The 13,561-nt window shown below is 47.0% G+C and overlaps 1 protein-coding gene across 8 annotated transcripts in view; it reads left to right on the top strand.

Annotated features, from left to right (window-relative positions):
• khdrbs2 (KH domain containing, RNA binding, signal transduction associated 2) overlaps positions 1-13,561 on the top strand; it is a 337,966-nt gene that overhangs the window by 194,435 nt on the left and 129,970 nt on the right. For all 8 annotated transcript variants that reach the window (XR_013547249.1, XR_013547247.1, XR_013547248.1 and 5 more), the window contains exons 5-6: positions 10,058-10,185; positions 11,611-11,797. Coding sequence is in view for 4 of the 8 variants with exons in the window: in XM_078399014.1 (XP_078255140.1) it covers positions 10,058-10,185; positions 11,611-11,797 (315 nt within the window). In the remaining 4 variants the exon portion in view is untranslated. The remainder of the gene's footprint in view (positions 1-10,057; positions 10,186-11,610; positions 11,798-13,561) is intronic.

Below are 13,561 nucleotides of genomic sequence, written 5' to 3' on the forward strand. Positions count from 1 at the left end.
ACACACTAGGGACAATTTATAGCAGCCAATTGACCAACAAACTTCCATGTCTGTGGTGTATAAGAGGTAAACAGGAACACCTGGAGAAAATCCACACGGTCCACATGGAGAACGTACAAACTCCATACAGATGGCACCCGTAGTCAGGATTGAACTGAGGTCTCTGGCGCTGCAAGGCAGCAACTCTACCGCTGCGCCACTGTGGCGCCGAATGTGGGAGGAAACCGGAACATCCAGGGGAAAACCCACACAGTCACAGGGAGAACTCCACACCGACAGCATCGGACGTCCGGATTGAGCCCGGGTTGCTGGAGCTGTGGCAGAGCCACTCCACAAGTTGTGCCACTGTGCACTACCATTGCTGATGGTATAGTCGTTGGCCAGTTAAAGGTTAGGTTGTTACAAAAAAAAGATAACCTGTCAACTTCAGTTGTTCAGCTCCACTGAACTACCCTCACTTGCTCCTGTTGGAGTACAGATGAATCCTTGCATTATTTCAGATTTTCCTTTTCCCTGCAAGGAACCACCTTTCCCTTTGAATCAAAATCGATCACGGAAAGCATCTCAGCCCTTCGTGTAGCACTAGATATTCAAGTAGCAAATGGCTGACTGAAGTCTAAAGAAAATTCACATATTTCATGTTGCCCTTGCAGCTGCCAATTCGATTAGACTCAAGATCCTAATGCATTGGGAATGTGTAAAACTATGGACCAGTTAGTAAAATGTGCCATCAGTCAGTTCGGAAACAGCATTTCCTAGAAACGATGGTTTTTGAAGTACATTGGTCTGAGTTTTAGTCAAATTGCAAACTTGCAAGGACGTGTGGTGACTTCCTAGGGTTGGTAAAGGAAGGACATCATTAAACTGGAAAAGGTGCAAAGCGGATTCACTAGGATGTTACTGGGTCTGGAAGGTTTAACATAAGTAGAGACCAGATAAACTGAGTGCTCCTTGGAGTACAGGAGGCTGAGGGGTGAACCTATAGAGGTCTATAAAACCACGAGGAGCATTGATAAGGTGAATAGCCACAGTTTTTCCCGCAGGGTAGGAGACCCATGCACGTCATGGGGAGAATGTTACAAACTCCGCACAGACAAGCATCCATAGTCAGGAACGAACCCGGGTCCCTGGCGCTGTAAGGCCGCAACTACTGCTGTGCCACTGTGCCACTCTGGTAAAACATTTTCCACCAGACCACTCAACAATTTTATTGTTGCCTAACAGTGCCAGCAGAATGGCGCATAAATTAGATTATTTTGTACAACCCAAAATTCCAGTGATGAATTCTCAGTGGGAAATACAGAATACCAATTGTAGTTGAAAAGAACTTGGATTTTGAATCTGAAAGGTGGACTTCCTGGCAAGTGTGGAAAGGGTTACAGTAGAAGACAGCACGATGAATTGGAAGAGTTGACAAATTGCACGGCGGCGTAATGAGACCTCCTTTGAAACATCATTTCTGCCTTAAGGCTGCAGGATTGTTACAGTCAATGCCACCCATAAGATTCAGAAGCAGGCCTGCCTCCTTAGCATTATGCCTGAAGCTGAATTCAAAGTGAAAATGCAAGCTCTTGCCAAAATAACTCCATCTCCAGCTGAAATTAGAAAGGTACTGTCAGCTCTTACACAATTACAAATCTCCCAAAAAAGGAGACTGCACCCGGACAATTTATCCGGACAAAGGATGAGAGGGGATCTTATCGAAACGTGTAAGATTATTAAGGGGTTGGACACGTTAGAGGCAGGAAACATGTTCCCAATGTTGGGGGAGTCCAGAACAAGGGGCCACAGTTTAAGAATAAGGGGTAGGCCATTTTGAACTGAGATGAGGAAAAACTCTTTCAGTCAGAGAGTTGTGAATCTGTGGAATTCTCTGCCTCAGAAGGCAGTGGAGGCCAATTCTCTGAATGCATTCAAGAGAGAGCTAAATAGAGCTCTTAAGGATAGCGGAGTCAGGGGGTATGGGGAGAAGGCAGGAACGGGGTACTGATTGAGAATGATCAGCCATGATCACATTGAATGGCGGTGCTGGCTCAAAGGGCCGAATGGCCTCCTCCTGCACCTATTGTCTATTGTCTATTGGCTGCGGACAATTTATCTCCGTGCCTTTGTGTTGCTGACAGTGGCTGCTTGCTCAAGGTAAATATATATCGTTCCTTGGATTTAAGGAGCCTTGGAAACATTTCCTCAACCAGTTTGTCAAGTCCCTTTCCATCTATTATTGGCATGCCGACATTGCCAACATTGCCGACATTGCCTGTGTCGGCCCAGAGGCAGAAGGGAGGCGATCCCTCCACTGTCCACTATTAAAGGGGGAGGCCGGCCAAACCAACAAGAGTGGTGGTTGCAATCTGGAGCAAGAACGGTGCTTGGAATGTGTAGGAAGGAACTGCAGATGATGGTTTAAACCGAAGATAGGATTAACTCAGCCGGACAGGCAGCATCTCTGGAGAGAAGGAATGGGTGACGTTTCGGCTCCAAAACATCCACCTTCCTTCTCCTCAGAGATGATGCCTGCACCACTGAGTTACTCCAGCATTTTGTGTTTATCTAAACTAAGCTTGAGACCCTTGTTCAGACTAGTTAGGGAAAAGGGAAAGGAGAGGTATAGACGATGAGGTAGAGAGCTAAATAACAATGAATGCACAGAGGGGGAGCAGCGAGAGAGGATGTTACAGAGCTCTAGGCAGAGAGAGGAGGAGATGTCGGGGCAACCTTGTGATGGAGTCATCCTTCTTTATTGGCCACCTCCTATGTCTGCAGAATATGCAGGAGCAACTGGAATTGGCAAATATGCATCCATGTGAAAGGGTGATAACATGGTGGCAAGTGACTAGGTGCCATGGTTGGTTAGGGACATGGTGTCATGTGACTGAGGGCCAATGGTCAGTTGGTGTCAGTTACGGCTCTTCCCGTGGCCTTGTGAATTTTCTCCGGGATCTCCAGTTCCCTCCCACACTTCAAAGATGTGCAGTTTTGTAGGTTAATTGACTTTGGTAAAAATTGTAAGTTGTCCCTCGTGTGTAGGATAGTGTTAGTGTACAAAGATCGCTGGTTGGCACAGACTCGGTGGGCCAAAGGGCCTGTTTCCGCGCTGTATCTCTAAACCAAACTATACTATCATATTGTGAGACGGTCTGACGTGCATGTGAAGGGTAGGAACCATCCTGTATTGAGGCACGGCGGACATCTCAGTGTCTCCTTACCTCCTCAGTACCCCCTTTCCATGCTGCGACTCTAACCTAAACTGTAGTTTGGCATCCCTTCCATTAACCTCTTTTACCTCACTAAACTCTAGTGTAATAGGATAAATGTCCTCAATTAGTTACACCACAGCTCGCTTTTGACTGGCTTGGGCTTAGAGCCTAAATGCTCCATTTTCTGCAAGCTGATGGATTAAGGAAATGGAGTGGAAAAAGCATCACATTCAGGGGATGAGCTGCACTGTCCATGCGTGACCTGAGTAACTCCTTGCACGTGGGACTTCTGTTACTCTTCGGCTATATCCTTTCATTATATTGTGCCCGCCACTGGAAAATGACTCCTTAGTTCCAAGTGGAGTTAGTTCATTTGCATCTGCGATTTTGAAACAAGGCCACATATTGCAAGCTCGGTGTCTGATTAATAAGAGGAGCAGTATCCGCCAGAACCGGAAATCAAAAATTATATGGTAAAATCCTTTAAACAATCGAAGAAAAATATCTCCATTATACAAATTACTATATAAAATAAATATTAATATTGAAATATTAATATTTAAAATTTAATATTTCAAATCATAATATTAAAAGATTATGAATAACTGTCCATAGTGTGGTATTCTGGCTTCCGAGTGAGCAACAGTGGGTTCTACGTACACTGCAGAGACCTGAGTGTGGAGATCGTCTACCAAAGACCATGGAGAGGGATCGCCGCACTGTTTGAAGCACCATCTTCCAAATGGGGCATTTAACCCAGAATGATTACAGATCCCGATTAGAGATTAGCGACGCCCTGGCTCTATTTTCAGAGCAGACGTGTTCTTCCTAGTGTTCTGGCTTTTTCCTTTAATCTTTTTCAGTCAGAGAGTTGTGAATCTGTGGAATTCTCTGCCTCAGAAGGCAGTGGAGGCCAATTCTCTGAATGCATTCAAGAGAGAGCTGGATAGAGCTCTTAAGGATAGCGGAGTCAGGGGGTATGGTGAGAAGGCAGGAACGGGGTACTGATTGAGAATGATCAGCCATGATCACATTGAATGGCGGTGCTGGCTCAAAGGGCCGAATGGCCTCCTCCTGCACCTATTGTCTATTGTCTATTGTCTATAATCCTGTAGTTGTCGTCAGTTAAAACAAAAATGAAGATGAAAACACTGCAGTGGCTGCAAGTCTGAGACAAAAGCAGAAAATGCCAGAAACACTCCACGGATCAGGCAGCATCCATGGAGCGAAAAATAGAGTTAATGTTTCAGGTCGACGATTACCTAAAACATTCTGACAATGGGTCCTCGACCTGAACCTGTTAACTCTTCTTCTTTCCACAGATGCAGTCTAACCCACTGAGTGTTTCCAGCAATTAATTTTTTTTTTCAGTTAAAAGTAATGAATTTTTTTTTCTGGACAGAATCACTTTGCCTTTTGGCAGCTAGCACCCTGTGCAAATTGTCTGTAGCAGTTCTTACATTATGTCCGGCTACACTTCACTAACCGTGGGAAGTCACGATATTAGGAAAAGCAATTATTTCCATGCCTTCTATGTGCGATAGTTAATGAGCTGGTATGTATTGTTCAGAAACCAGAAAAGTGTGGAGCTGTGCCAACTAGATTACATTAGTTTTATTGTTGTATACATCTGATGTAGTGACATTTCTTGTACACATGAAGCTCACAGAGTAAACAGTATACGTGCGGTAATGATAAACACAACAATAAATGCAATGAAGAGTCCAACACAGCAGAATGGTGCAAGATTGCCATGCAAAATCCAAGTGGTGTAAAAGAATATAAAAGTACAATAACGGAATGAAGTCGAGTTTAGGAGGTACGTGATAGCACCTCCGGGAAGGGGATGTGAAAGAGGTGACTAGTTCAAGAGTCGGAGAACCGTGGGGAAGAAGCTTGTATTAGGACTGGACAACTGAGGTTTCAAGGTGCTGTCTCTTCTCCCAGAAGGTGGAAGGGAGAAGAGGGAATGGCCAGTTTGACAGGCATCCTTGACGATACTTCCAGCCTTCCTGATAGACACATAAAGCTGGAGTAACTCAGCGGGTCAGATAGCATCTATCTTTGGTTTAAACCAGCATCTGCAGTTCCTTCCTACGCATCCAGCCTTCCTGATACAGCTTTGTTCTGAAACAAGACGTGATCCTCCTTTTTACAGATTGCTTTCCTCCTCTACAGGCTCCTTTGTCTTCTGCTCTGAGACAATCTTCAGAGCAATAAACCTTTAAGGAGGCTAATTCATTAACTGCCTGCACAGATAGGAAAATAACCAGCAAGCATTGATTTATATTTGCCGGAAGAAGTGGGGTAGAGGATTTTTTTCTGAATGCACGTTGTATTGTTATTTGGAAGGATGAAAGGGCAGATTGAAAAGGGAATAAGGTAATTACCCGAAGGGGAGGCATGGAGAATGGTGGTGGGTGGAAAGCAGGGGAGAGCAACTATAAGGATTGTTGTTTCAAAGAACATCCGTCAGTGCTGTATCATTCTGGAAGATTAAACCATTGCTAATACAAGTCTGATGCGTCATACTCCTTATTAACTGTTCACTGTTTATACAAATCCAAGCTAATATTGTAAATTGCAAACCTTTATGTGGTAAGATTAATAATATTTCCTTGAAGACTCTGTCACACATGTTTTCTAAATCGTTGGCATCCCAGATCCTGTCATTACTAGTTATTTTGAACAATGAATGGCTTTGGCAGACTATTTTTGTCGGTAGTTTGGGACATGTCAGCATAATAATATAGTATAAATAGTAATGATATGAGACTAGTCGGTCTACATCATCCACTGACATGATGTTCCGGTAGCAAACACGCAGCAAATGGGATTCTGCTGAGATAGGGCGGCACAGTGACGCAGCGGTAGAGTTGCTGCCTTACAACTCGGGTTCGATCCCGACCAGGGTTACCGTCTGTACTGATTTTGTACTTTCTCACTGTGACCGCATGGGTTTTCTCCGGGTGCTCCGGTTTCCTCCCACACTCCAAAGACATACAGGTTTGGTGGTGAATAATTGGCTTTGGTAAAATTGTAAATTGTCCCTAGTGTTGTATGATAGTGCTGGTGTACAGGGTGATCGCTGGTCTGCACGGACTCAGTCAGCTGAAGGGCCTGTTTCCATGCTGTATCTCTAAAGTCTAAAGTCTTCTCCTTAAGGGCCTGTCCCAGTTACGCGATTTTTAAGGCGATTGCCGGCGACTGTCAAAGTTGTAGCAGATCGCCGAAATGTTCTTTTACCTTACGACAATGACCACGACAATGCCAAGTCAGGTCGATACAAGTCACTTTTTTTGTGAAACTAGCACCTGGCTAAGAGATTACATCGTCTTCGGGAACATCGCGAAATTCCCACGCTTACCTGACCGTCAAACTGTCGCCTCCAATCTACCTGTCAAATGTCCTGACGGTAAATAAATTGGTTAAACAAAACTATCTTCTGGTATCTTCAAATGCCTTTTCTTAATTTAATATTACGTGCTTCTAAATGCATCTGCGACAACCTAGCAAACCTGGGGACAGCATGCGACAGCGCCCGCAATAAGCTACGATACCTGGCGACAAGCCAGCTGTCGCCGAGAAATTTTTATCTGGAAACATTTTCTGCAACGCGCCGAGATCCGCTACGATTCATTGAAGACTCCTCACGATCATGCCTGCGACACCCCGGCAAATGTTCGGCGGCAGCCTAGTCGCCGGCAGTAGCCTTAAAATCGCCTAGGTGGGACAGGCCTTTAAGTGTGCAGGTTCCTCCAGAGTACTCTGGCTTCCTCCCATGTCCAGAGATGTACGGGTCAATTGGTTAAGTAGCCAAGGTGTGTAGGGGCGGGGTGGAATCTGGGTGGGGTTATCAGTTGACAGAAATAGGTCTCAGAGGAAATTCTGGGGAATTGGATTGTTCTGCGAGCCGGTATAGACTCGATGGGCTGACTGGCCTCCTCCTACAGTGTTGGAAGGAGGTGGAGTGGAGTGTAGTGAACCACAGGGGCAGGAAGGAGGGATCGGACGTTTATAGAACCATACTTTGGAAGCGGAGACCAATGTATTGTCACTGGACATCATCCGTTTTGCACGGTGACCCCGAAGAATGATTTGCTCCCGCAGAGTCTTCCACTACATCGAATGGGGACCGTGAAATCATGTAGGGTGTACATGAGGTACATATCGTCACCTCTTGGACTGTGGACATTGACGTGAATCATTAACTTTGTTTATCACTCCACACGTGCTACTTATACTGCTGAGTGTTTCCAGCATTTTCTGCTTTTGAGTCTGAAGGACTGTCCATTTCTACTTGTGTGCCTGGACTATGGGGAGAGATTGGGCAATAGGACTTTCTCCCTTGGAGAGCAGGAGGCTGAGGAGTGATCCTGTAGAGGTATATAAATCATGAAGGGAATAGAAAGGGTGAAACCCCAGAGTCCTTTACCCAGGATAGACACAAAGCGCTGGAGTAACTCAGCGGGTCAGGCAGCATCTCTGGAGAAAAAGGATGCTTGACGTTTCGGGTCAGGACCCTTCTTCAGACTGGATACTCTACTTCTTGATTACCCAGGGTCAGGTAGTCAAGAACCAGAGGACATCGGTTTAAGGTGAGAGGGCAAGATTTAATAGGAACCTGAGGGCCAATGTTTTCACTCAGAGGATGGTGGATATATGGTACAAGCTGCCAGAAGAGATCGCTGGGCAGCACGGACTTGGTGGGCCGAAAAGGCCTGTTTCCGGCTGTATATATATGATATGATATGATAAGAGGTAGTTGAGTTAAGTCTACAAGAACAATTTGAAGACACTTGGACAGGTACATGGATAGGAGAGTTTTAGAGGGATCTGGGCCAAAACATGGGCAAAATGGGACTTGCTTAAATAGAGCACCTTCGTTAACTTGGATGAGTGTTGTAAGACTCTATTTCCCTCCACAGTTGCTGCCTGACCCACTGAGTTCCTCCAGCAATTTGTTTTTGTTCAAGATTGCACCATCTGCAGTCTCTCATGCCTCTGTTTTTCTTAATGATTTCCAGCACCAACCGTTTTTAAAACATTGAGCAAATTCAGGATCATCTGCTCTCTCAGGGAGTGATTATAATGTGGAACTTTCTGCTGCAGCAAGCAGTGCAAATAAGAAGAGATGCATTTAAGGAGAAGCTTCAAAGGAAGCAGGAACAAATGGCTTTGTCGGCAGAACACAATGAATCAGAGGAGAGACAGATCTATTGCAGAACTGTCAGCATTGTCTAGACAATACTTCTCTTTTATCTGGCTTTTGAACACTCCTTCCATATGCTGGGGTACTGTCCAATTTATCTGTACCCCATTGCAGACATTGGACTTTGTCTCTGGAACTGATGCGCTGCAATGCTGAGAACTATATTCTGCGCGCGGTATCCTCTCCTTTGCTCTATCTATTGTACATGAGTTTGACTTGTGTATTTATGCATGGTATTATTTGATCTGATTGGATTGCATACAAAATTGGTACGTGATATTAATTAACGTAAACATAGATGGGCCAAACAGTCATATTTTGTGCCGTTCTGTCTGTTTGTGAACAACGGGCAGTTTTTAATCAATGGTTCCCTTATTGTACTGTGTACCAGGTACAGTGAACTATTTTTGCATATAGCTCATTAAGACTATCCCCGTACATAAGCACAATCACCCCCGGTCGGTCCCCACTGACTCCATATGCAAGCGGCGCCATTTTAGCCCTATTTTACAGTCCCAGCTGCAGCTGGTCACAAAGGCCCGTTGCAGCCAAACGCCTCCATTCCGGTCGTCCCGTAACACAATGTCCCACTCCACGCTTGGCCCTCTCCAGTCCTCATTTCCCAGAGAGTGCCTCCTGCCGCCAACCTCGAGGGCGTGGAAGGTATGGCCATCCCACCTCCCCAGGTTCCTCACTCTGGGCCCTTCGTCCAGCGTCAACCACTGACACTGCCTCCTTCTGATTCCCAGTCCACGGAGCTTGGCGGCCTTCCCTCTCCGGGCGAGCCGGGCCTGCAGTTGGGATACAGCTGCTGCTCGCCGGGTCACTGGGCCAAGCCCCAGCTAGTAGCATTGACACAGTGTCACAGTGTCAGTCTGAAGAAGGGTCTCGACCCGAAACGTCACCCATTCCTTCTCTCCTGAGATGCTGCCTGACCTGCTGAGTTACTCCAGCATGTGAATAAATACCTTCGACACAGTGTATAAACATCTTGAGGAGACCTTTGTTATTTCGGGTCGATACCCTTCTTCAGACTGATCTGAGGAAGGGTCTAGACCCGAAAAGTAACCCATTCCTTCTCTCCAGAGATGCTGCCTGTCCCGCTGAGTTACTCCAGCATTTTGTGTCCATCTTCGGTTTAAACCAGCACCTGCAGTTCCTTCCTACACACCGTGTTATTTCATGTTATTAGCGGAAATGTGAGACAGAAAATGTCCCCATGGGGAAGCACTGTTAGCAGCAACTGTCCGAGACAACTGAACTGACGCGACGTCTCTTGGCGAAGTTGCCCAAAATAAATCACGGACCTTTCACCGTCCGGCGCGGCCTGGAACGTGGCAACGACACCAACCTGGCCGTAGGAGAAGACGACAGGGGAAGGGAAAATACATTCTGGCCTTCCATCACTGTGAGGAGGGGACTGGAGGAGACTCACTGTGATGGATGTTTCTTTTTTTTGTGTGTTGGTTGGGGTTGTGTAATTTGCTTGTTTTATTGCTTTTATTATTGGACCATGGGTGACTAAATTTCGTCCAAGAAACTTGTTTTTTGGATGACAAATAAAGATATCTTGAATCTTGAATCTTGAATCTTGAAACAGGAACGAACGAGGGAAGCCGTGAGTGAAAGTTATTGTTTCTGGTTGCAGGATTACAATGATGACATCCGTCAGGAGCAGCTGAGGGAGCTCTCGTACCTGAATGGATCGGAGGATTCCAGTCGAGGACGGGGCACACGTGGACGTGGGCTGCGAACTCCCCTCACGCCGGCCGTCAGGTAACTCCTCCAGTGGGTGGGCACAGCGTCAATAGACAATAGACAATAGACAATAGGTGCAGGAGTAGGCCATTCGGCCCTTCGAGGCAGCACCGCCATTCAATGTGATCATGGCTGATCATTCTCAATCAGTACCCCGTTCCTGCTTTCTCCCCATACCCCCTGACTCTGCTATCCTTAAGAGCTCTATCTAGCTCTCTCTTGAATGCATTCAGAGAATTGGCCTCCACTGCCTTCTGAGGCAGAGAATTCCACAGATTCACAACTCTCTGACTAAAAAAGTTTTTCCTCATCTCTGTTCTAAATGGCCTACCCCTTATTCTTAAACTGTGGCCCCTGGTTCTGGACTCCCCCAACATTGGGAACATGTTTCCTGCCTCTAACATGTCCAACCCCTTAATAATCTTATACGTTTCGATAAGATCCCCTATCATCCTTCTAAATTCCAGTGTATACAAACCTAGTCGCTCCAGCCTTTCAACATATGACAGTCCCGCCATTCCGGGAATTAACCTAGTAAACCTACGCTGCACGCCCTCAATAGCAAGAATGTCCTTCCTCAAATTTGGAGAACAAAACTGCACACAGTACTCCAGGTGCGGTCTCACTAGCGTCCGGTCTCCTTCCCCCGAAACCGGGAATGACTGGCCCATTCCGAGGTGGCCAATGGGACCAAAGTGTGAACGGAAAACTCTTCCACGGATAGTTCCACAAGGTCATAAGTGATAGGAGCAGAATTAGGCCATTCAGCCCATCGAGTCCACCCCGCCATTTAATCATGGCTCATCTGGCTTCCCCTCCTAACCCCATTCTCCTGCCTGCTCCACATCATCCTTGACACCCGTACTAATCAAGAATCTGTCAATCTCTGCATTAAAGATATCCATTGACGGCCTCCACAGCCATCTGTGGCAATGAATTCCACAGATTCACCAGTCTCTGACTAAAAAGAAATCTAAAGGCGCGTCCTTTTATTCGGCTGGGTGGTGCATTGCTGTGCACGGCCTCTGTGTGCCCCCCGATAGATGGATTCAACATTCTCAACGCCGTCCCCAGAGTTCCTTCTGCACTTTGAGTCATCATGTGCAAGGGATTTTCAGAACTCAGTGGGGACATTGCAGATTTTAAGGTGGTTTTGAGTACAGTCCAGGTAAAGCAAAGGACGGTGGTCGGCGTGGTCTCGTTGGGCCGTAGGGCCTGTTTCCAAGCTGTGTCTCTAAACTAAACAAGGTCACATTGCCTGGTGGGGGTCAACACTCCCTCAAGCTGTGAGTTGCTGCTGGACCGGTTTGTATCCCACCGCCGCCAGTTCAAGATGGCAGCCGGCCACCAGTGTACCCAGCCAGCCCGGGTCGGGATGTTAGTGTCAGCAGTGCCAGCGATGCCCCGCGCCTGCAACGAGTAAACTGTCCCGTGTTCTTTCAGGGGACGTGCCACGGCCCTCCTTCCCGGACGGGGAGTTCCGGTTCCCAGACCGCCGGCAGTGGCTCGCGGCCTGCCCCTCCCACCGCACGCAGGCAGAGGCACGGCTGCACCCCGCGGCCGCGGAGGACCAGGGGCTGTGGGCTATCGGCCTCCACCACCCCCGGAAGAGGACACCTACGATGAATACGTGAGTACTCCGCCCCAGCAAAGACCAGGTGTTTCAGTAGTGAGACCAAACGTGCCTGGCCTGGCCCGGCCCGCCACGTCCCTGCCCAGAAACCCAACCCTCAGACCAGAGGCCCAGTCAGCCATTACTACGGCACGGTGGCGCGGTGGTAGGGTTGCTGCCTGACAGCGAATGCAGCGCCGGAAACTCAGGTTCGATCCTGACTACGGGCGCCGTCTGTACGGAGTTTGTACGTTCTCCCCGTGACCTGCGTGGGTTTTCCCCGAGATCTTCGGTTTCCTCCCACACTCCAAAGACGTACAGGTATGTAGGTTAATTGGCTGGGCAAATGTAAAAATTGTCCCTAGTGTGTGTAGGATAGTGTTAATGTGCGGGGATCGCTGGGCGGCGCGGACCCGGTGGGCTGAAGGGCCTGTTTCCGCGCTGTATCTCTAAATCTAAAATCTAAAAAAATCTAAAATCTACTCGGGCTGGGAAATCAGCCGAGATTCCAGTAATTGATCATTCCTTAGTGCTAGTCTTGCAACGTGTGACTGAAATATATAACTATGCAGTGCTTGTATATGGATCACAGGAACATGTGACAAGGTGTTGCAAGCACTATACGCGTGAATGTATGTGCGCGTGTATGATTTATAAATATTACTGTGTGGTGGCACAGTGGTGCCGTGGGGTGTCACAGCAGTGCAGCGGTAGTGTTGCTGCCTGACAGCGACAGAGACGCAGGTTCACCTCTGACCTCGGGTGCTGTCTGTACGGAGTTTCTACGTTCTCCCTGTGACCATTTGTGTTTTGTCCGGATGCTCGGTTTCCTTCCACTTTCCAAAGATGTAGATTTGCAGGTTAATTGTCTTCTGTAAATTGTCCCAGGTACGCAGGATAGAGCCAGTGTGTGCATGATCTTAGTCAGCGGGGATTCGGTGGGCCAAATACATATATGCATGTAAGATCCTGTAAAATATATATATATACAGGTTACAAGATCTTACATGCACTACTTGTGTAAATTTGTGATGTTTGTAAGAGTGAACAGAAACTGGACCCAACCTCTTCTCATCACATCCATCCATCCATTCAAATTGCGCACATTGACTTATATTGTCTGCTGTGGTGGTATGTGAGCATCTCTGGTTTATGGATAGCAGGAGCATTGACATTTATAGAAACATAGACAATAGGTGCAGGAGTAGGCCATTCTGCCCTTTGAGCCTGCACCGCCAGTCAATATGGTCATGGCTGATCATCCAAAATCAGTACCCCGCTCCTGTTTTCTCCCCATTCCTCTCTTGATTCCGTTAGCCCCGAGAGCTAAATCTAACTCTCTCACACTCATCTGAGAGTCATCTGAGGGTAGAGGTTGCACCAGACACATTTGCACATGCGTATCCAGAAGTCAAGACTCTCTCTGTTGGGAGACCCTTGAGTCACAAGGTACCTGTTGCAGTCCAAACCCAGGGGCCATGGTGGCTTCCTTGGCAAGGTTAAGGGGGTCAGTTGCCATGGAAACATCCTGTTCACTAACTTCCTCATCTGCTGCAGTCCAACACCAGTGTGTGCTTTAGCTTTCCGTCATGGCAATTCCTCCATTTGTGAACGGTTGACCTATGGGCTGTACGTTATCACAGTAGACTTTAAATATTAATTGAACAGACCAGAGCAATTTTCTCTATAACTTCACTGACACTTTAGGGTGCGTATTTTCAATTTACAAAGTTAATTTTTCGAATAAGGAATGGAACAGCTATCCGCCTATAGGAATATTCA

Source organism: Rhinoraja longicauda, chromosome 5 (assembly GCF_053455715.1).
Source record: "Rhinoraja longicauda isolate Sanriku21f chromosome 5, sRhiLon1.1, whole genome shotgun sequence".
Taxonomy (NCBI): domain Eukaryota; kingdom Metazoa; phylum Chordata; class Chondrichthyes; order Rajiformes; family Arhynchobatidae; genus Rhinoraja; species Rhinoraja longicauda.